The 23,367-nt window shown below is 37.8% G+C and overlaps 1 protein-coding gene across 3 annotated transcripts in view; it reads right to left on the minus strand.

The window, feature by feature from the left end:
- Window positions 1-23,367, minus strand: part of slc26a9 (solute carrier family 26 (anion exchanger), member 9) — a 58,394-nt gene that overhangs the window by 19,818 nt on the left and 15,209 nt on the right. For 2 of the 3 annotated variants that reach the window (NM_001102740.1, XM_031895595.1), the window contains 10 exon segments: window positions 81-158; window positions 1,003-1,116; window positions 2,385-2,532; window positions 3,127-3,209; window positions 3,905-4,057; window positions 4,146-4,310; window positions 7,732-7,907; window positions 8,161-8,271; window positions 8,353-8,492; window positions 14,986-15,181. In NM_001102740.1, the coding sequence (NP_001096210.1) occupies window positions 81-158; window positions 1,003-1,116; window positions 2,385-2,532; window positions 3,127-3,209; window positions 3,905-4,057; window positions 4,146-4,310; window positions 7,732-7,907; window positions 8,161-8,271; window positions 8,353-8,492; window positions 14,986-15,110 (1,293 nt within the window). In that variant the 5' untranslated portion in view covers window positions 15,111-15,181. 3 annotated transcript variants of the gene reach the window in all.

Consider the following 23,367-nt stretch of genomic DNA (forward strand, 5'->3'; position numbering starts at 1 on the left):
TAAGCCCACCAAAACAAAAACTATATTATGGCCTATCCTTTGTAGTATAAAATATATGTTTCCATGGAGGGGGGTTATACCTTGGGTAGGGGGTTCAGATAGGTTCCAAGAGCCAATATTGTCACCATAACTGACATCATGACAAAGAAGCTGGCAATCTGAAAAGGCAAACAATCAGTCAAAAACAAAGTAAAGATAAGTACAATCTCATATTTGATGTGCAAACATTTTTGCTGAAATACTGGCTGCTCTTTTGGAAACAAAATCTTTCTCTATATCCCTTCTTCTTCTCCATGGAACAGGGAACAATAGAAGTAGCAGAGCCAGAGGGTTCATTGGGAGTCTTAAATGATTTGCATTATGTGTATAGTATGTAAAATAAAGGGGGTCCCCTAAAAGATTTTGCAATTCTTTGTATGTTATATCATCTATTCTATTATTTCCTTTGCTGCTCTTGGAAAAGCTCGGTAAAAAACCTTTACAGTGGTCTACTTAATTTTTTCATGCAAATTTCCTTCTAATTTCTCCATCACTTTTCCCACTTCCTACATGTAAGTACTAATATCCAATGCAGAGTCAGATCCACAATTGTACTGTATTTAATTGCATTGTATTTATATGCATGATCTGGGAACTAGCCCTTATATTGTAGTGTCACCCACTGTGACCTACAGCACTTATATTCTCCTATTTGTGTCTGTAAGTTACCCTCCCATCTACAGTATATTGTAAGCTCTACAGGGCAGGGACCTCCATCCTCTTGTGTCTTTGACTCTTAACTTATTGCAACTATATCTTGTATTTATTTGTATTTATTGTTATACTTTGTATTTATCTATTATTATCTTAATAACCCCCTGTTTGTATTAATGTATTCTACTGTACAGCGCTGCGTACATAAGTAGCACTTTATAAATAAAGATATACATACATACATACATACATACATACATGTGCCCCTGCAGTTTCTAATAAGCAGTGCTTATATTTTTTTAGTCTTACCTGGGATTTACCCCCAGCACCATCCACTGCCAGTGTGACAGACAAGGCGCAGCAGATAACATGTATGAAGAAGAATGAGCCAAAGAAATTACCAGATCCAAGGGCCAACATTTCCTGTAAAAGCATTATGTCTTGTCAGTACACAGCGAGCAGAGCTTGCTAATCTAAACATACATATTATAAAGGCATTATTTTTATATTTTATTTCTCAGAATACTGAGGTGCTAATCAGCCAATGGCATAGGGGGTGATTTTAAGTGTTTTGTTGCCTGGATATTTTGAATTCATGTAGAGAATATTATCTACTCTACCCATATGTGAACTATTTTTATAATTGATTAGTAATTATATACTTATGCTTGACATTTTAAGACAGATTGGAAAGTCTCAAGCACATTAGTGTTTGTCTGAATTGTATAGATAGATAGATAGATAGATTGCAATTCAGTTAAAACCCCCCAAACCACTACCTGTGCCATGAGCCTTGCTATTTTAGTTTTTCTGTTTGTTTGATTGGTCTTTGAGGGTTGTAAGAAAATTCTCCTTATTTCCAGGTGATTGTGGGTTTTTGTGCAGAGATAGTTCATCAAAATGCCAGAATCAAATCATACTGCTACATGTGAGTTTATGTGATGTAGTGACACAAAGCTGTCTTAGTAACATTAATATTTAGACTAACATAATTAGCTTTTAAAACACATAGAGAATGCACACAAAAATTACTTAGCAATACAAGGTGGTAGAACCAGGATGCACCCACAAAAAGGTGTATAAAAATGTGGCTTTAGAATATGCCACACATCATCACACTAGCTAATATACAGGTATATAGGCATATAGGTGACGGTGTAATATTCTGGCAAAGGAATAACTTCATTCTAAGTATAAATATTTGGGTTCACAAACCCCTTAAAGAGTGATTTACAACCTTAAGCGCAGTCTGCAAAGTCCAATTTGGGCACAAATCAACAGGTTTTTTTTACCTATAAAAAAAAGCGTTTCCCCACACAATTCCAGGGTAATTGTGGCTGTGCAGGGAGTTGCTCCCGGGATTGCACCAATTTTGGCTCTTGCCGTTAAAACGATATTTGTGTGTGATTCTTTGGGAGCATGTCTGCTGCACTTATTGATGAAACTGTGGGAACCCTAAAATTACCACTATGTTTAGTATGTTAGTAGCTCCAGGGTTCCAGCGTCAACAGGTGCATTTGCACATGATTTAGCAAACAGAGAGAATAGAGTCAACTATAGAAGTGCTAGGAGTGTGTCTGGATACAAGTACCTTTAATGTCCATTTTAGCACAGCTGTACCAATGCATTTGTAAATGACCTCTTTTGACTTATTTTAGCTCAGACCAAGAAGAATAGAATGGTTGTCTCACCTGGTTAGCATCAACATCGAAGCCATGCTTAGCTCCCAGTGTCCTGCCCATGGCTAAGTTAATCACATAGCCAACGATAGCCAAAGAGAAGGCTGTGCCAACCATTTCATCCCACTGAGTAACATTGGGCACTGTGGGGGAGGGGAACCTATGAAGGAGGAGATAGAACATGACTCCACTAAACAACTAATGATTCTAAAAAGATTATGAGACGTTGAATTTTATCTGTCTTAAATCAAACAATAATACATGTTTTGTTATTTAAATAATGTTATTGCGCCAGAAGCCCTTATGATGCAACTTAATGCTTAGTCGAGGAAAGCAAACCAAAAGGGGCTGCTTTTCTGGCTGTCAGCCCTAGGCTAATAAAAAGAAGCCTGTGCGGCTTTACAATTGATGCTTGTGTCTATACATTTCCATTGGTTTAAAGGCAAGTAGGTGTCACTGTCACTCAGACAATTGTTTGGTGTGTTACTGCTGATCGCCCAAAAGCCTTCTACCTGAAAGGAAGCAAGAAACCAAACAGAAGAAAGTCTGAGAGTAGGCGGCTTAATTAGAAATGGCTGAAAGATTGAGAGGCAGCAAAGTTAAAGAGAGGTCATCGAGAGGAAGAAATGTAATGTGCGACAGGACAGATATTAGAGTAAGCACAGTCAGAATGCCATAGGACAAAACCCTCAAAGAGTATATCCCTGCTGAGGGGTCATAGTTAAACCTACAGATTAAAGTATTAGGCACTTACCCTAGCGGAATATGCCCAACTACATTCATGTGATACCTTTCAGGAAGTTTAAAGCTACCAGATACAGCTGTCGCAACAATAACCTAAAATGAGAGAGACACACAGATGCATATTTTCCTGAAAGGCAACAACGCCTATTCTAAATTTTCAAATTTTCTTTTGCTTGGGAGGAAAAAAATACTGCCCTCATCCATTGTGAAGCAAATACACCAGCAGATATCAAGGTGGCCATGGTTCAGAGAAGCTAAATATTTTTGTGAATTCTACCTGCATTTGTTGGGGTCCAGGAGGTATTTGGGGCTCAATAAGCCACTTACTGATAAATAGTTCAAATATATATTTATAAAACACATATTAGGACCAAAGTTAGAGGGCCCTAAAATTATGTTGTTTTGGGGGCTAAAAAACTTCTAGATACATTACTAAATAAATGTCTTAAAATGGATTAATCAGCCACAGCCAAATCCATTCATGCCATATAATATCAAATGTAAATGGTTTGTGCTTCACTGGTGTGATATTGATCTAGTAGGGAGTGCAATCTGTACTAGATTGAATGAGCATAATAAAACACTACATAAAAAGACAGAAATGGAGCCATTATCATCATATATAGGGATAGCATAATTAAAATACGCAAAATGAAGTAATAAGAATATGTAAAGTTAATTTGATTCATTGATAGAAAAGAAATTTGCACAAAAACAAATACAAAGGGAAGAAAAAGAGAAAGATTAGAAAAGAAAGTAGGGAGGATAAAAATAAAAATGAAACATACAATGATGATCTCCATGGGAATTGGGAAGCGGATCTTATGCATAAATTTCATGTTAAGCTCCTTGACAATGATGAGCAGCACAGTACTGATCAAAGCAAAGATCAGAGAGGCCACATTGGTTTTGGGTAGTTCCTTACAGATATCTATAAAAGTCTGGAAAGAGAAGGGGAACACAAAGCAAGTCACATTGTGATTCCAGACAACTGTTGTTTTATTGTTCTATACTAGTGTAAATACTTACATAAATTATGGCCAAGACGCCACTATAAGGTGGGATTGAGACTCCAAAGATGTATTTGAGCACAGAGATGAGAATCTGCAAACCAGCAGCTGTCATAAAACCCCGGATGAATGATTCAGAGAGATATATGGCAACAAAGCCAAACTGTACAAAGCTCAGAGCAATCTGAATGAAGTTTGACACCATTACAAGTGTAGCAAAGGAAGAATAAGAAAAAAATATAAGTATAGATTAGTATATTAATCTTTACTGCTTCTCACACCTAAAATATTTCAATCTTTAGCAGTTGGTACAACTAATTTTGGATAACATAGAGACATGAAAAATAGACATTGTATATATAGGTATGCAAACAAAATAAAAAAACGAAAACCCATGCTGGCACCTCCAAACTCAATGGTTACTAAATACTTATTTACAAAGCAGGATGTCAGTGAATGGTCAGTGAAATGGATACCTTGTTCAAATGGGAGTACAAACATACATGGGTTCTAAACATCCATGAGTGGCACATTCATTTTAGACATATCTGACAGTGAAAAAATGCCCCAATTTAAAAACTTAAGTGAACCAGAAGGGGAGAGTGTTTCTAAGAAATCAAATGGGGATACCCAAGAAAGAGGATCTCGGAGTGAGGGAAACATCTCTAAACATGTGTTAACCCATCCCAAGAGCAAGTTCTTACTAGGGGTCTTTCCTTTTCACCTAGTTACAAAATACCCATATGATCCAACCACAAAATTTAGGACAAAATACAACTCCATTGTAAAAGATGTATGGTCTAGTGCTATTGTCTCTAATTGAGTATTGTCAATTCATTTTTACATACTAAGATTTTATATGTTACCTAAAGTACACAAAAATTTTAATTAACCACCTGGGAGACCCATTATCTCTGGTAATTGTAACCTGTGTGTCCTGGTTATGGAATTTATAGAGTGACAAAATAACAATCATTCAATATCAAGCTGACATATACATTTGATAGTAGACAGATTAATTTTTTAGATGTAACATTATATCAGACATCCAACAACACCCTAGCTAGTGACCTTATTTGTAAAAAGGCAGCCACCAACTCTGTTATTCACTTTACTGGCCATCACCTCCTACCCACAAAGAAGGGAATTCCAATTAAGGAATTTGTAAGATGAAGGTGAAATTGCACAGAACTGAATGTATTCAAGAAAAGGGCAAGGGAACTTTCCACCAGGTTGAAAGAGCGAGGATATACCATTTAAGAAGGCATACCACAGGGCACTTACAACATCTCAGCAAATTCTGATCTCCCCTAAACAACAAAAAGAAAAAAATCAGGAGGAGACAGTTCGGTTTATTGGGACCTTTGGTAACCAATGGCAAATGGTGAATCAAATTCTATATAAGCACTGGCACATTCTACGTACAGATCCGGTTCTGTCCAAATTTGTTGGGGAGAGACCTAAGACCTGTTGTAGAAAAGCCCCACACTCTTGTGGACAAATTGGTCTCTAGTCATTTCAATAAACAAATGACACCTAAGATTCTTGGCATCCATACATATGGTATATGTAAATCATATAAATTCATTACAGATTGTTTTGGCTCTGTATATAAAATGTAACATTTTTTTAATTGCTAAAGTAAAGTGGTAGTTTATTGTCTGACATGACCTTGTAAGAAAATGTTTGTGGGAAAGACCTTCTGCACTTTCAAGACTTGTTTATTGGAACATGTTCAAAATATAGTGAATGCTGAACAGGATTCAATACAGAACAAACGTATCAGGTTTTGAAGGGGAGGGGGGCGCGATATGAACCAAATATTACTTGAGAAGGAAAGTGAGTGGATATTTCACCTGAACACCCTGTCACTACAGGGATTAAATTAGAGCATTGCCCTCAATGTATTTATGCGACTTATCATTAGTGATGGGCGAAATGTTTCACCAGGCATGGATTCGCTGCAAATTTATGCGTTTCACTATTGGCGGATTGTTTCACGAAATGGATGAAAAAAATTGCTGCGCGTCCAAATAGAATAGTTGCGGTCGTCAAAAGAATAGCCGCACGAGAAAAGAATAGCCACGCAACAAAAGAATAGCCGCGGGCGACAAAAGAATAGCCGCGTGACAAAAGAATAGCTGCGGGCGACAAAAGAAAAGCCGCAAGCGACAAAAGAATAGCCACGGGCGACAATTTTTTGATGCACAACATTTTCGCCGCTTTGCAAATTTTTCGCCCTTTTGCAAATTTTTTGAAAGATTCTCTGATTTTTCGCGAAACGGGACAGATTCCCTACTACTTATCACTACTTATCATACAATATATGTATATCTCTTTCTGTTTTATATTCAATTATTGGGAAACCAAGTTGTGATATGACATATCATCAGGGATTACGGTCTGTTCAAACCACATTCATTTTTTATTAATATAACTTTTAATAAATACATAATTAAATACTGGTATGTGGATGGATATTTCTAACTATGATCTGCAACCTGATCAATACATGCAGAGTTTTCTTGTCATTAAGGAATATTCACTTGCCTACTGATAGCAAGTCAGGAAAGAAGGGGAGGTCTGATTGGCAGACTTCAGCATAGAAGGTGTGGCTGTATGCATTTAATGCGCCCGGTGCCTTTGATCCCCCTGTATTGTTCAAAAATGTAATCTCCTGTGTTGTTCACACCTTTTAATCCCTGTATTGTTCACCCCCTGCAGTGTTCACACCTCAGGCTGTAATCACCCACGTTGTTCACCTGTTCACATCTCAGACATTGTACTTTGTATGTACTGCCTGGCCTATGCTGCCTGTACACACAGGTAGGGTAGGCAGAGTATGGCACACACAGGCAGCGTAGCACAGGGAGGGTATGGCACACACAGGCATGGTAGGGCAGGCAGAGTATGGCACATACAGGCAGCATAGGGCAGGTAGAGTATGACACACACAGGCAGCATAGGGCAGGCAGAGTATGGCACACACACAGGCAGCATAGGGCAGGCAGAGTGCTGACTGTGTGTGCCATACTCTGCCAGCCCTATGCTGCCTGTGTGTGCCATACTTTACCTGCCCTATGCTGCCTGTGGGAGGTGAACCTGGCAGGGGTTTGTTCTGGGACTTTTTTAGTAGTTGGAAATAGCCATTAAATGGCCCCTAAGGTGTGTAATTATGTGCTGGGGGTTGCTGTGCTATCCACAGGGGAGGAAGAAGCATATGGATTTAAGGGTATGTCTTAATTTGACATAATATAATATGAATAATGGTTGATCTCCCTGCAGTGAGGACCAAGCATTTGGGTTTTTGTAACACTACCACCATTGTGATAAAATGGGTGTGGTGTGAAGTTGGTGTGGTTTAAAAACAGGGAGTGGTCAAAACTGGCTTCCATTAGCGGCCCTCCACCATGTATGCTAGAGAAATTCTGGCCCTCGGCACCGCAGAACTTGGACAGCACTGATGTAGACCATTAAAATGGAATGTAAAATTTTACAGTATTTAGTAATCACTGAGTTGGGAGGTGCCAGCATGGGTTTTTCTTTTGATTTTGTTTGCATAATATGTATATAGGTAACAGAAATAAAAATGCCCAAGATTATACCTGTATGATTGCCGTCAGACAGGCCAGTGTTGCTGATATATGCATACGTTTCCCGTTCATGGCCTCTATGTCAATGAAGGTCACATTACTGGTCCCATTAATGGTTACAAATTCAGACTCAGGTGCAAGCTTTAGGCACACATTTCCAACTATGATACTTATGACAGCAAAGGTACCTGTAAAAAGAGGTTAATTAAAGGGAGGTTGAAATAGTGATTAAGGTAATAGGGGTCACACAGACATACCAGGAATATGCAAATTTGTGCTCTGATTATAACAATCACCCCATTCCCAAAATGTGGCCATAATGGTGGGTAGTGATATTAAGAAGCTGAGCCTCCCCGTGACTTAAAGCAACTTTTATTTTATCATTAGTTAGTTTCCCAATGCCACTTATGCCAGTGACAGTGTGGAAGAAGAACTTCTTACCTGGTACCATCTGTGGAATTCCTCCCATGAAAAAATATACCACAAGAGGAAAGAATGAAGAATATAAACCATTAACAGGTGGAAGGTTAGCAAGAAGAGCAAAAGCCATCCCTAGAACAAAAGAGGACACTTGTTATTACCCCTTGGCTCTATAAATGCAGTGTTTCTGTTTCAGCCAGAGATTCTACTAACCTTGAGGTATCTGGATGGTTCCAGCACTGATCCCTCCAAGGGCATCATTCAGAAGGTTTCCCTTAATGTTATACTTAGGCAGCCAGGAGAGAATTGGAAAAAGCCGAAAGATAAAATTCTTTATTTTGCTTGTAGAACAGCTGAAACAAAGAGCATTTGAAATGACCAATGGGAACAATTAGACAAACGGCAGAAAACAGTTCTAATTTCTGATGCTCTGATTGGGGCATTACTTTTATCAGATCTAAGAAAACTCCAGAGCAGTCCAGGTTGCACTCAGTGGTCTGCACAATATTAGAACTATTTAATATTTGTAAGGAAAAATACATTATAAAATGAAAATATATATTGGTTTCAACCTTTGTAGGAGACTTAATTTTATACAAATTCCTAAGTGTTAGTTGTTTGGATAAATACCGAAAGAGGATCAGAAAGAACAAGTAAACAAAAGATGCTCTTAAATTTCAGTGTATCTGTTACAATGACATTAATTGAGCAGCACTAACAAAGCACAAGCACCTTGATGTAGCTGTCTTTTGGCACAACAGTTTCTGGGACAAATCTATGATGAGATCTATCTGGATGCTAATGAACTACTGTAGACTTGATGTGTTTGCTGTGACCTTGTAAAGATACAGCACTATGAAAGTGGTAAAAAAAAGGCACAGATATTGACTTATTAGGAAATCTTACCCACTACAGATGACGGGCAGGGTTCAAAGAATGAAAAACAGATGCAAGCTGTCATGTTTCCCTTTCTTTGCACCCTGCCCAGCCATCAGCTTTCCATATGAATACAGTGATGTCTGCAATTGGAAGTGCTGTATTTATGAAGGACAGGCTTTGGGGGCATGTAGCCTCTCCCTTAGGTATACCCCTTCCCCCCTACCCATGTAACTTGCAAGCTATTGTCCTAGATACAAGTGTGCAATGAATGTGCAAAATCACTAAGGAGCACAATTCTGCATCCCTTACTGCTCTTGTACTTGTGTCCAGGGCAAGTACAAAATGAGCCCTATATGTAATTAATTAAATCTATAATTATAAGCATCATCCAGACAATTAACCTGTTTAACTTGTTAATTATGACCTAGGGGTGGGTATTATACGTAATGTATCAGTGTTTGCAGAAACAAAACTATGCAGCCCAATCAATTCTATCCAGGATATGGCATCCTTGCAGCAGGATCTTGGCAATACTGGCAATCTGGGTGGTTAAGTGGCAGATGAGATTTAATGTGGATAAAAAGTCATGCACCTGGGATGGGATGAATATGCAAGCCACTTATACCCTTAATGGGACTGCACTAGGCAAATCCGTAATGGAAATGGACCTTGGAGTCCTTGTAGATAATGAACTTGGCTGTAGCAAGCAATGCCAGGCAGCAGCTGCAAGGGCAAACAAGGTTTTGAGCTGTATTAAAAGGGGTATAGATTCATGGGAGGAGGGGGTTATTCTTCCCCTTTACAGAGCGCTGGTAAGGCCCCATCTAGAATATGCTGTTGCATAAGCAGGGACATTATTCAGTTATAGAGGGCACAGAGAACGGCAACTAAGTTGGTAAAGGGTATGGAAAGTCTCAGTTATGAAAAAAGACTGGCCAAGTTAGGGCTGTTTACACTGGAGAAGAGGTATTAACCCTTTCACTGCCAGCAATTTGAACAAAGTGGAACTTCTACTGCCAGACAATTTTTGAACATTTTGCACTGTTTCACTTTAGGGGCTTTTCCTCGGGGGGACTTTTAGTTTACCCAGGAAAACTATATATCGTTTTTTTCAGGACAACCTAAGCTTTCAAAATATGGTGGAATTTTTGTGTAATTCCAATTCTGTTACCAGATATAGGCTTCTAAATGTATAAAAAATGAAAAAAAAATATTTTCCATAATATAAACACATACACCAGAAACAAAAATTATTTTATGCATGAAAATACAACTGATTTGGAAATTCCTATGTCTCCTGAACGTGCCAATACCAAATATATATAGTTTTATGGAGATTTTTCACTTGTATAGGTCAAAAACTCCCAGCAGTACACTACCAAATTTCCAAAGCACTGCTCCAGAAAGCTGCATACTTTAGATTTGAAGGCCAAAAATTCCACTAACAGATGGTTTATCCCAGAAAATTATACATTTTTAGAAAGAACAGATTGTGGGGAATCCAGAATAGGTAGAACTGCCTCTATACTCAAAACTACCAAGTTGCAATGCTTTCCTAAAGTTACTGGTTTTTATCAAAATTTTTGAAATTTCTTAAAAATCGCTTCAAAGCTTCCAGTCTATAGTATCTTAACTCCTACAGGCCATAAAGTAACCAGATAAAACACCCTAAATATGAACGCCAGGGGTCCACTGAATAGTTTGATGCCCAATATGTATAGGTTTACCTAAGTATGTGGCATGTAGGGGCCCCAATGTGAACATACCCCCATATTATCTATCATTTCTGTCATTTCAGCTTCTGCAAAATCAACACATTTACATCATTTTGTGTGGGATAACACTACAAAAAAAGTACGCTCATCCCAGAAAGCCATATATTTGGCCTAAAGTTGGCAATTTTGATAATATTTCCAAAAATCCTCTCAAAGCTTCCAGTTTGCAGCATCTTATCTCCCATGTATCATTAGGTACCAAGATAAAACACCCTAAATATGAACGCCAGGGGTCCACTGAACAGTATGATGCCCAATATGTTTAGCTTTACCCAAGTATGTGGCATGTAGGGGCCCCAATGTGAACATACCCCATGTGATCTGCCATTTCTGTCATTTCAGCTTCAGCAAAATCAACACATTTACATCATTTTGTGTGGGAGAACGCTACAAAAAAGTTCGCTCACCCCAGAAAGCCATATATTTTTGAAAGTACACATTTCCCCGAATCTAAAATGGGTACCCATATCTTTCTACTCCAAAGTACCAAGCTGCAAAGTGTTTCTAAAGTTAGCAATTTTGATGACATTTCCAAAAATCACCTCAAAGCTTTCACTTTGCAGCATCTTATCTCCCATGTACCATTAGGTACCAAGATAAAACACCCTGAATTTGAACGCCAGGGGTCTACTGAACAGTTTGATGCCCAATATGTATAGGTTTACCTAAGTATGTGGCATGTAGGGGCCCCAATGTGAACATACCCCCATATGATCTATCATTTCTGTCATTTCAGCTTCTGCAAAATCAACACATTTATATCATTATATGTGGGATAAAGCTAGTAAAAAGTACGCTCACCCCAGAAAGTCATATATTTTTGGAAAGTACACATTCCCTGAAATCTAAAATGGGTATCCATGTCTTTCTACTCCAAAGTACCAAGCCGCAAAAGTTTCCTAAGTTTGCCGATTTTTATGACATTTTCAAAAATCACCTCAAAACTTCCAATATGCAGCATCTTATTTTCTATAGGTCATTAGGTACCAAGATAAAACATCCTAAATATGAACCCCAGAGGTCTACTGAACAGTTTGATACCCACTGTACATAGGTTTATGAAAGCACGTGGCACTTAGAGACCCCCAAATATACCTTCTGCGCACTAATTTCATGGCTTACCTTTACCTAATTCATAAACACATGGCAGTTTTATGTGGGATAGAAACTGCAGAAATGTAGGGTAACAGCTGAAAACCATATATTTTTGGAAAGTACACGTTCTGACAAATCCAACATGGGTAAAGAGTCCTTTCTACACCAAAGTACCAATCTGCAAAGCTTTCCTAAATCTAGAGGTTTCTATGACATTTCAGAAAATCGTCTAAAAATGTAGCAATTTGCCGCATTTATCTCATACAATTTCTTGCATACAAAGGAATATCACCCCAAATAGGAACACCAGGGGTCTACTGAACAGTTTGATGCCCTATATGCATAGATTTACCAAACTATGTGGCGTACAGGGGCACCCATATAAAAATAGTGCATATGAATTTTCACATATGACGCTCCGGCTCGTGCAGTTTTTGCACCTGGTAATGTGTATTATGTGCCATAAGACCCCCTAACACTATGGGGACCCTAGAAAACCATACATTTTCCGAAAGTACACATTCTGACAAAACAAAAATGGGTAAATACATCTTTCTACTGCAAACTACCAAGCTATGCTAAACAGAACAGTTTTTATTACATTTCTGGAAATCGTCACAAAGCTTGCATTTTGCCCCATTATGTAGCCCACATTTCATAATGTACCAACATAAAACACTCTAAATATGAACTCCAGGGGTCTACTGAACAGTTTGATGTCCTATATGCATAGATTTACCAAACTATGTGGGGTACAGAGGAAGCCAAATTGAAATACAGCAGACAAAATGTCCATGTGCAAAGACAAGTAACAAAGAACAATGTGAAATGCAGTAAAATTGCTAAAATTGCTAAAATCCCCCCCAAAAAACTAAAATCAATGGTTTTTTTTTTCCTAGTGATATCTGCAGTCAGAATCACAGTTTGAGTATTCTGGCTTGGGCAAATTAGTTTTACAGACAAAGTCAAGCGAAACAACAACTTTGCATAACTGAAAATGCAATAAAATGGCTAAAAATGCAATAAAATGACTAAAAATGCACCAAAATCACAGAAAATGTAATAAAAACACAAAAATAATACACAAAAGGTATTGCACAGTGCGATTAGTGAATATGCTATCCGCAATGGCAATAAAACATTTTTTTCAGGCAAGAAAAAAAACGATGCGATAAAAGAAAAAAATTTACAAAATTACATAAGTGTGTAAGTGAGTGTGTACACATGGTAAATTGTTTTGTGTGCATGTGTGTGTGTGCAAGTAAGTGTGAAACCCCCAACCCCCCCCCAAAATGTATGTGTGTGTGTATACAAGTGTAAGAATAAGTGTGTATTAGTGTAATAAGTGTGTGATTGTGTGTTTGTGTATCTGCAACTAACCTGGGCACAAACAGCTAAAGATCACAGGAGGAGACAGGAGATCGCAGGGACAGCAGCATCAGCAGCCGGCTTCAGTGTGTGGGCGGCACAGGAAGTGGGGGGAGCAGAGGGGGGAGCACAGGAAGAGAGGAGAATCAGAAGAAAACGAGAGGTAGGAAGTACATACTGGCTTTAGCTACCCTTTTCCCATGGGGCCCCTGGGCGATCGCGCCCCAGGGGCCATTATTTACCCCCCTTTGCTCGTTCCCTAGGGGGTTTTCTACCCTGCGCTCGCTCTCTGCACTCGGATTAAGCAGGGAGTGCAGAGAACGAGCGCAAGGTAAAGAAAACGTAGCTTCTACGTGCTTGGCATTTAACATCTTTTTATGCCAGCAAGTAGAAGCTACTACGTGCTTGGCACATGATAACTATGTATAAATATATAAAGGGATCATATAATAATCTTTCTAATGCGTTATTAACCAGTAGGTCCTTCCAACTGACACAAGGGCATCCATTCTAATAAGAAGAAAGGAGGTTCTGTCCAAATATTCTGAAAGGATTTTTTACTGTGAGAGCTGTGAAGTTGTGGAATTCCCTCCCTGAATCAATTGTACTGGCTGATACATTATATAGCTTCAAGAAGGGGTTGAATGGCTTTTTAGCAAGTGAGGGAATACAGGGTTATAGGCAACAGCTCTTAGCACAAGTTGATCCAGGGACTGGTCCGATTGCCATCTTGTAGTCAGGAAGGAATTTTTCCCCCTCTCTGGCAAATTAGGCTTCAGATGAGGTTTTTTGCCTTCCTCTGGATAAACTAGAGGTTAATCAGGTTATACAGGTAAAGGACCCGTTATCCAGAATGCTTGAGACCAAGGGTATTCCAGATTAGGGGTCTTTCTGTAATTTGGATCTCAATACCTTAAGTCTACTAAAAAATAAATAAAACATTAATTAAACCCAATAGGATTGTTTTGCCTCCAATAAGGATTATTTATATCTAAACTGGGATTAATTACAAGGAACTATTTTATTACTACAGAGAAAAAGGAAATCAGTTTTAAAATTCTGAATTATTTGATTAAAATGGAGTCTATGGAGACAGGCTTTCCGTAATTCGGAGCTTTCTGGATAACAGGTTTCCAGATAAGAGATCCCATACCTGTATAGGCATTAAGGTTAAACTTGATGGATGTATTTATTTTTTCAAGCTAACTTACTATGTTACTATGTAATAAAAGCTGTAGATAGCCACCAAGCTCTTGTAAATGATCACTTAATGGATTTGAAATTATGCTAGATAATGCATATAAATATATATTTTTTTCATAACAGCAAATAGTTTGCAAACTAATTTGTCTTTTTATTTTTTCTGGATTTACAAAAAAGGTGATACCTATAGTAACTACAATACTAGTTAGAGTAAGGTTTATTTAACCATCACAATTTATAATTTTACTATTTTTGCCCCATATATATTGGGGATAGTTCTGAATTATTTGATTAAAATGGAGTCCATGGGAGACAGGCTTTCCGTAATTCGGAGCTTTCTGGATAACAGGTTTCCAGATAAGGGATCCCATACCTATATAGGCATTAAGGTTAAACTTGATGGATGTATTTATTTTTTCAAGCTAACTTACTATGTTACTATGTAATAAAAGCTGTAGATAACCACCAAGCTCTTGTAAATTACTTTGAATGGATATAAGGTAGGAAGTAGCTGAAAGAGTTTTACCTGAAAAGCTTTCTGGCTTTCCCTCCAATAGGGTAGCTGCGAATCTTCTTTTCATATTCCTCATTAAATAATTCAACAGAATATGCAGGGCGATCAATAATATATCGAGGTCGCACCTTATTCATTTCTAGCCAGCTGAATTGTGTGAATGGTGGGGTATAACTGGGCCAGCTATTGATTCTGCTGGAAGGTCTTTCTGTTCAAACAAAAAAAGGAGATTTGTTATTTCTATAACCATTATGCAGTCTGTACACTCTACAGTGCCACAAGGGATAGAAAACAAAGAATTGCATATGCAAGTGCATATCCTATCTTGGCTATATTCTGTCTGTGGGCAGTGTTATGTCCAAAGATAATGTATGTGACATTGGTTTTTGTAGCAATGGAATATTAAAATGACTTTATGGGTGTAATTTGGTAAAGGTCTGCCAAATATTTTTCAAAGATTGGAGTAAAAGTTGTATATGAGTGTCAAAATGTATCATCATAAGCATATGTTTGTTTTGGAAATGTGAAGGCATACAAGGTAAATGTGCAATAACACAGAGCTTAAATGATTTATATGCTCTATTTAGAGTCTCACTTTTCCAGTACAATCAAATTGCAGTTGCATATTAGTCCATACACTCAAAACCTCTTTTAGACCACTGGGGAGTATGTAAAAGGTACAAACCTTCCTCCAGCTCCAGCAACCAATCAGCTGTTAGCAATGCAATCAGTTACTGACCTTGAGATAGTGTTGCTCCTATTCTTATATTAATAACCCTTCAGTACAAAACTCCAACTGCCCCATTGCGAACATGATTTGTGAAAACCAGATGTACCACTGAATCTCATTTACTACCTGATTTATAAACATTGCATTTATGTTTCTCTGGGGCACTCGGAACCTCATATAAATGCAAAAAATATTGGGAAGAATGCAGAATTATTTTATAAGAAACACTGCACCAAATTTGGTGTTTGTGAGACAACCGCAGCACCACAGAACACAAGCTCAACTGTTTCCAGCATTATCCCTATATTGCTTTTGTGGCTGCCAAGTTCATCCGAGCTTTGGACTCCCATTCCTAAAGGACAGAAGGTGATCCCTATATCTGCTCACAAAAAGAGACCATATGAAAATAAAGATAATGTTTCATTTGTATGTGAAAACAATGGGTAATGTTTGCAGGCACCCAGGGTACATGTACACTTTTCCTTTCCCATTGATTATGTCTGTACACAAATCAACAAAGTGATCGAGTTATAGAAACCTTAATCTAACTGTACTTTAATCTCTGCACTCTTAAACAAATTAATCTATAATATTGGGTTATAGATGTGAAAAATATATATAGCTATGACGTATAAATGACTAATTTGTACGCTCAAATTGGCCAACTATAAAGGCAGCTTTAAATGTGAGGGAGATATAGTAGAAATACCGTGCTGTTTGCACACCTAAGATCACTTAATGGATTTGAAATTATGCTAGATAATGCATATAAATATGTTTTTTTCAGAACAGCAAATAATTTTAACTAATTTGTCGTTTTATTTTTTCTGGATTTACAAAAAAAGGTGATGGCTATAGTCACTACTATACTAGTTAGAGTAAGGTTTATTTAACCATCACAATTTGGAATTTTACTATTTTTGCCCCATATATATTGGGAATAGTTCTGCATACTTGACCCATACAATTATTGTAATAATTCTTTTAAAAAGTATCTGTCACGGTCGGCACCCAATGCCAGAACAAACGCTAAGCACCCTGGTCTCGGCTCGTGCTTCGCCAGTAATGTGACCGCCTTTGGCTTCGGGAGGAGCCCTCAGCTACTCAGATGCCACCTGGACTTAATCGAGAGGTGCAGGGCAGGAGTTCTGGCCAGCAATGGGGCACGACAGTATAAAAAGTCTTAAGGCCAACGGTCACGGTACAGACTGGAGTTAGCGGATACGAAGTCAGACAGACCGGGTCGAGGCAGGCAGATAGCGAGGAACGTCAGGCAGGCAAGGGTCACACCGGGAAATCAGACAGAAGGATTAAGCAGAATCAGTAGTCAAAAACTGGCACGGGTCAGGATACAGGTATTCAGAATAGTCAAAGCCAGGCAGGGTCAAAGCAGGAATCAGGAATCAGGCAGAAGCTTAAAGCACAGAAAGGCACCAGGAATAAACCTATCACGGGCAAAGAAGCATTCCAGAAAACCCCTATAAATACCCCTTTAATTTTTCAAATTTGGCGCCATTGCGCGCTGACGTCACGCGCCAGCGTGCCTGCGCCTTTAAATAGCCGGCGTGCGCGGTGCGCGCGCATTAGGAAGGAGACGGCTAGAGGAGCGGCGCGGCAGGCGTCCCTGCCGATGGTGCGGCGGGCGTCCCCGCCGCACCAAAGGTAATTTTATTACAGTATCATAGGCATACCATGCATTACCTCTCTGCTATACTATCGGACACAGTTGAACACCATAAGGAAATTTGGGATCCCTGGACATCATTTAGAACACCTGAACTCAGTACCAATTTCGATTAGATACAAATTGAATTTTACCAAAATATATTTTTCCCAATCATATTGTTACCACTAAGAGCTAGTTTTATTTCCTGAGTTTAATTATGCTTTACCGTGTATATTAGTTCAGTTCAATTTTTCTAATTTGCATACCATGCCGAATTGAATATACCAATGATGTTAATAATCAATGTAGAAAAAATGTTAAATAAAGTAATAAAAAAGTATCATAAAAAAGTGTTATTATTTTATGCTAAATGAGTATAAGGACTTGTGGCATATCCCTGCATTGATGTAACATGCAATCATTAAGTGACATTAAATATTAATTTAAAACATTAACTTTAAACATGTATAATTAGATATACTAACGCTAGTATTGTTCAGTAATATTGGCAAATTGCATTATGGTTTTATGACGCCTTACAGTCACCATGGCTCTGTCTGTGTCTGAACCAATACTCTCTTTTTCTTTTTCCTGCTGGTCAATTTCCTTATTTGCAAAACTGAAAAAATCAATTGAAAACAAAAAAGTAAACCAAGGTTTGACTAGTATGACTAACCTTTCAGCCAGTGCTGATTAGTGTCCCTCTAGGTATGGTGGCTAAACACAGATTGTGCCTGCTTTCCTCTTTGGTAGTTGGTTTCCAAGTCTGAGCTTTATGGAGCCAGGCTCAATTGACAATGTATATATATCAGCATGTATCATATTTATTTGTATTTCATTTATTGGGGAAACACTTACATCTATTTAGATATTTAGAAATGAAATGAGAACAAAAACTTCTTCAGCTTGAGTACCTGAAGCAAAGGCTTAAAACAAGCATATGTAACAATAGGACTGCAGTATGCAGAATACTCAGAGTGACATGGATTATGCTGGGAATCTCAGCTGCTGTTCTCTGAAAGATCACAGGGTGTCTTTGTGTGCGGCCTAGGCAAACAGACTTGAGACAGCATTGGGACTTCTGTTTCTCGTTTTCTCTCAGATTTCACCATATCCTGAGCGGATATGAATGGAAAAAGTAGCAGTATTTGATTTTTTTAAAGTAGGTTCTACATTGTTTGCTGCAGAGTGTTTAAACACAGACATATGGGTGTCCTTATATGCTAGAGCTTCATGCCATATTAATATACAGTGGCATTCAGTTCATAGGTCTGACTGTGTTTTGGTTTGTACTGGTATACAGTGGCTAAGACTGGATGGAAGACAGAATTAATATACAGCAAAATACAGTTTCTCCATATGTAAAAAATAAAAGGGTACAAAACTTGACCAGGTGCAGTTATCCATAGCAACCAATAAGATGTTTGTTTTAAACCATGTGACCAGTAAATGCCGCCTGCTGATTGGTTGCTATAGGAGATTAGAACAGTAGCAAACTTTGCACCTTTTCTTACATAACCCCTAAGTTTTTAATACAAGTAACTAAAAAGTGGCTAAAACGTATAAGGCTTAAAAAAAGAAAAAGGAAAAAACAAATGTATAATTTAATATAAAATGTTGCTTGTTTCTTATTTGATTGTGATCTTGTGGTTCTATCTTTCATCACTTTGGTTTCTGACAGCAGCATGTCTCCCAAAGCTTTCTGCACTGTATTCAATACCAGAAGAGTGGAGAGTTGCAGGAATAACTCACACAGACTGCAATTCAAAAGCTGAGTTGGGTATTGTAGGGAATGACAGATGTAAATGAGGAGAACCCTTATGACAAAATCACCAGTTCTGTTGTGAAATAGCCAAACAAAAGGAATAATTGTTTCTGTGCATAGTCTGTTGGCATCTAGGACAAGGAACTGAATGCAAACCTTTTCTTACTGACCTGCTCTATAAAGTAAAATGAATGACAATTGCATTGATAAGAAAACAAATGTATAACAGATAATGCAACACATACAGCACACTCGGATATACTCAACAGATATAATCAGTGGAGATATGTGCAGTGCCAAGGGAGAACTTCCTAAACCAGTGTTTGCTAGAAGCTTTCTAAAACAAGTAATTCACAATAGAGACCATCATCTGGTAAATCAATAACATCCAATCGCTTAACCAAAATACTGTTTTTATGATTCGTAATGTGCCTTGCTTCTATACATGACATTGTTTGTGATAAGGGAAACATCGCCTTTTCTCATCCTATTACAATATTGTATCTGTAGTCAGCTCCCCTCCAGCCAAAACTCCAGTTCCCAACATGCCTTGTATGGCATTGTGGCAACTGGAGGAGAGCTGTTTTCCATAGTTTGGCAAACTGAGAAGGCAGCAGCAAATCACAGACAGAAACTGCTTTTAATTGCTCTTTAATATATAAATATAATTGGAAGTTTTTTGTAGATTGGAAAGTTTTTCTAAAGTACATTTACTTTTATTATGCGAAGAAGAATAATGTACATTTCGAGTGGACATCCATTGTTGTACTTTGGTTTGGTTAGATCTCCATATATTTCATCTTTCTCAGGTCTTTATTTGCCTACTCTAAAGATTACTCATCTTATTCTGCTTTTCTATCTCTTTCTGACTATGTAAATATGATTCTCTGGAAATGAGAGGGAAGGTGTTATTAAGTAAGGGGTTCAGTTGGAAAGCATATACACATTCAAAAGAATGAGCTTAGAGTAAGATTATTATTTTTCAAACGTAAATACATTGTCACCCCTTTAGCTTTGGTTCCCTTGATTCCCTACATTTGTTATTAGACTTCTGGTCATCTTTACACAGATTTTCTGTCAACCTACATAGCATGCCACCAATGTTTAGAGTGATATCCAAATCTGTTATTTCTTTGTGAAGGTAAAAGGGTTTTCTTTCTAACAATAACATAAAACAAATGATTATTAATGTATGTCATATTAAGATGAGAGAATTATTTACTCATACATTCACTCTTAATTAAACCATATTTAATGTGTTGCGCCTTATCATGGGTCATAGACAGCTGGAAGTGGTGGCCTGTATAGGGAAGCAGGGATGACAGGATTAGCTAGCAGCACCCATACTACCCTTGTTTTTGAGTAATGGTGTGGCTTTAAAGGAAGGCTTAGTTTTCTTGTGCTTAGTATTGATTGGTTAAGGTTAGTGATTGGCAAAATAATTCACCAGGCATGGGTTCGTGCCGAATTTCCATGTTTCCGAGAAATGGACGACAAAATTCCCTGCAGAAAAATTTGGCACATGACAAATAATTGTTGCCTGTGTCAGAAAAAAATTGTTGCACGGATAAACAAAAATGCTGCACTTCAAAAAAAAGTTGCATGTGCCGTTTTTGTGATGTGTGTGAGAAAAATTTGCAAAACGTCTAAAATGCTGTGCGCAAACAAAAATTTTCATGCATGTCATTTTTAGACGTGCGTTATAAATTTTTTTGTGTCCATCGTTTTTTTGCCGTTTGGCGAATTTTTCCCTGCTGTATCAATCTATTCAAAGAATTACGAATTTTCAGGGAAATAGGCCAGATTTGCTTATCGCTAGTTGTGAGTCACTGATTTCATAAGGAAATAGCAGGGGTATAGGTCAGCCAGTTTTAGACAGCCCTGTCAGTGCCCCCTGCCCTTTAGTGTTTGTGCATGGTAAGCAGTGGGATATTTCATTGGAGCTGTGATTAAGGTTACTAGGTTAGGCTAGATGAACTGTACAGGAGTCAGGTAGCGGTTGGAGTGGTTGTGGGAGATGGCCGTTACGTAACTTGGAGCTTTCTGGATAATGAGTTTCCAGATAAAGAATCCCATCCCTGCATAAGCTTTGGTGTAAAATGACATATGTATATTATTTGTGTACTTGGTTAACAAATTCTTTTTTTTATCTCACAACTGTGTCATAGCTGCAGATTTATCGCAGTAAAATTCTGCTTTTTTCTATACTTTTTTTTATGGGATTTTAAGAGGCATATTTATCAAATGGTGAACTCTAGCTTTTACACATTAATAAATAAGTCTCTAAAAATTCCATAGAAATAAATTGAGAGTGTTGGAATTTACTTTGGTGAGCTCTAATTTCACACCTTAATATATTTACCCTTTGGTATTTCTTTATGGGAAGCCGGGGGTTTGAGTGGGTTACATTTGGGATGGCTGAATCTTGAGGTTGCCCTGATCATGCAGTGCCCCTGTAGATTAAAGGAAAATAATGTAAAGATCAATCTGATTGCATTTTTATCTTTACAGTAGGTTCTGTTTTGTAAATTTATTATTATTAATATTTATTTATTATTATTATTATATAGGACACATAGAAAACAGCATCAATCTTTTAAATGGGCTTGTGCTGAATATTGGTAAGCACTGGGCCTTTAATATGCTCTTTAAACTAAAATCTTCAAGGGTGCGGAAGGTTGTCTATTTATAATATTAGAGAATGCTTCTTTTTCAAATTAGTTGGATCAACAACTCACATGATCCATGGATAATTCTCACTTGAAAGAATGGGCAGAAAGGAAAATGATAAAAATAAACACTGTGAGCAAACAGAAAAAAAAGCTAGCAAATTAAACTCCAAGTTATGCAAACAGATGGGGTAATCATATAAAACACTAACAACAGAGGCTTGGACCGGAGAGTTTTGTCAGAATTCCATCCCAGGCTGAACTCAGTGTATTTCATTCTGAGAGAAAATATTCTGATACTGCTGGGCTCTATACATATTAGGGAAATCGGACTATGTGAAGCTAGCTTTCTGTCTGTTACAAGGCATGATAGGTTTAAATTATTAAGGGGATAATACCATCCCAAATCTTTTCTTTTCAACAGTTTTCTTTTGATAAAAATGCTCCCATCAAAAATGCCCCTATGACACAATGAGGGCTGGGGTTTGGCTGAATCGATGTAAAGAAATGCAATACATTTTCTTGCTGATTTTTTTCTTTAATGCAGGAGCATGCATGCTATCACAAATCTAACAGGCTGGTGGAAAAAAACCAACACAACACAACCAACGCTGTAATCTTTATCTATCTGCTTCAGTCCTCCTAGTATAATTGTAGGCAGTGAAAAGACCCAAAAGGCTGAAGCAATGATATAAACAATATCCTCAGCCATCCTTGAATGAGACATTGTTGCTTGAGTTGAATGTAGTGGGTTTCCTGATTGCCTAAGAATTGATTTATTGAGTGGAAATCAAAATGATGTGGCATCATGCACCTCATGCACCTTATGTGGCACATCATTGCCCTTATTCTGTAACAGTATTTAAAGCAGGGCCTTTAACTGTTGGAAGGCTACATTAAAGACAATCTAAGTCAGCAGTTCTCAACCTGTGGGTCGGGACCCCTTTGGGGGTCGAACGACCCTTTCACAGGGGTCGCCTAAGACCATCGGAAAACACATATTTTCGATAGTCTTGGGAATAATTTTATGGTTGGGGGTCATCACAACATGATGAACTATATCAAAGGGTAGTGGCATTAGGAAGGTTGAGAACCACTAATCTAAGTCAAAGAAATTGGAAAGATCTTATAGTGCTAATGAGTTATTTTCAGGATGAAAAAGCCAGCATATCTGTATTTTAAAATGGCACCTGCATCAATTGTGTATATAAAGCAATTTAACAATACTTTTTGTTAGAAAATCAGGAATATGTTGCCTCTTTGCAGTTGTCCCATCTCCTCATAGGTTGCACAAACATCAGCATATATCAATCAGGTACTGGCAAGTTACTGAGATAACTAAGCAACAATTTTTCAAGTTATTGGAATTTAATATTATTGCATACAAACTGCTGGTTATTAGTAATTAGTAATTAGGTTAGTGGACAGCAGCACAGGTTATGGATTGTAGAAGAAGTACATCATAAAAGATGCCTATTGCCATTGTGTCCTACTTCGTATGTCTAATTCACCCTTAATTTAACTCTAATTTAACAACTGTTGTTATGTTAATGTTGACCTTTAT

This window comes from Xenopus tropicalis, chromosome 2, assembly GCF_000004195.4.
Source record: "Xenopus tropicalis strain Nigerian chromosome 2, UCB_Xtro_10.0, whole genome shotgun sequence".
Taxonomy (NCBI): Eukaryota; Metazoa; Chordata; class Amphibia; order Anura; family Pipidae; genus Xenopus; species Xenopus tropicalis.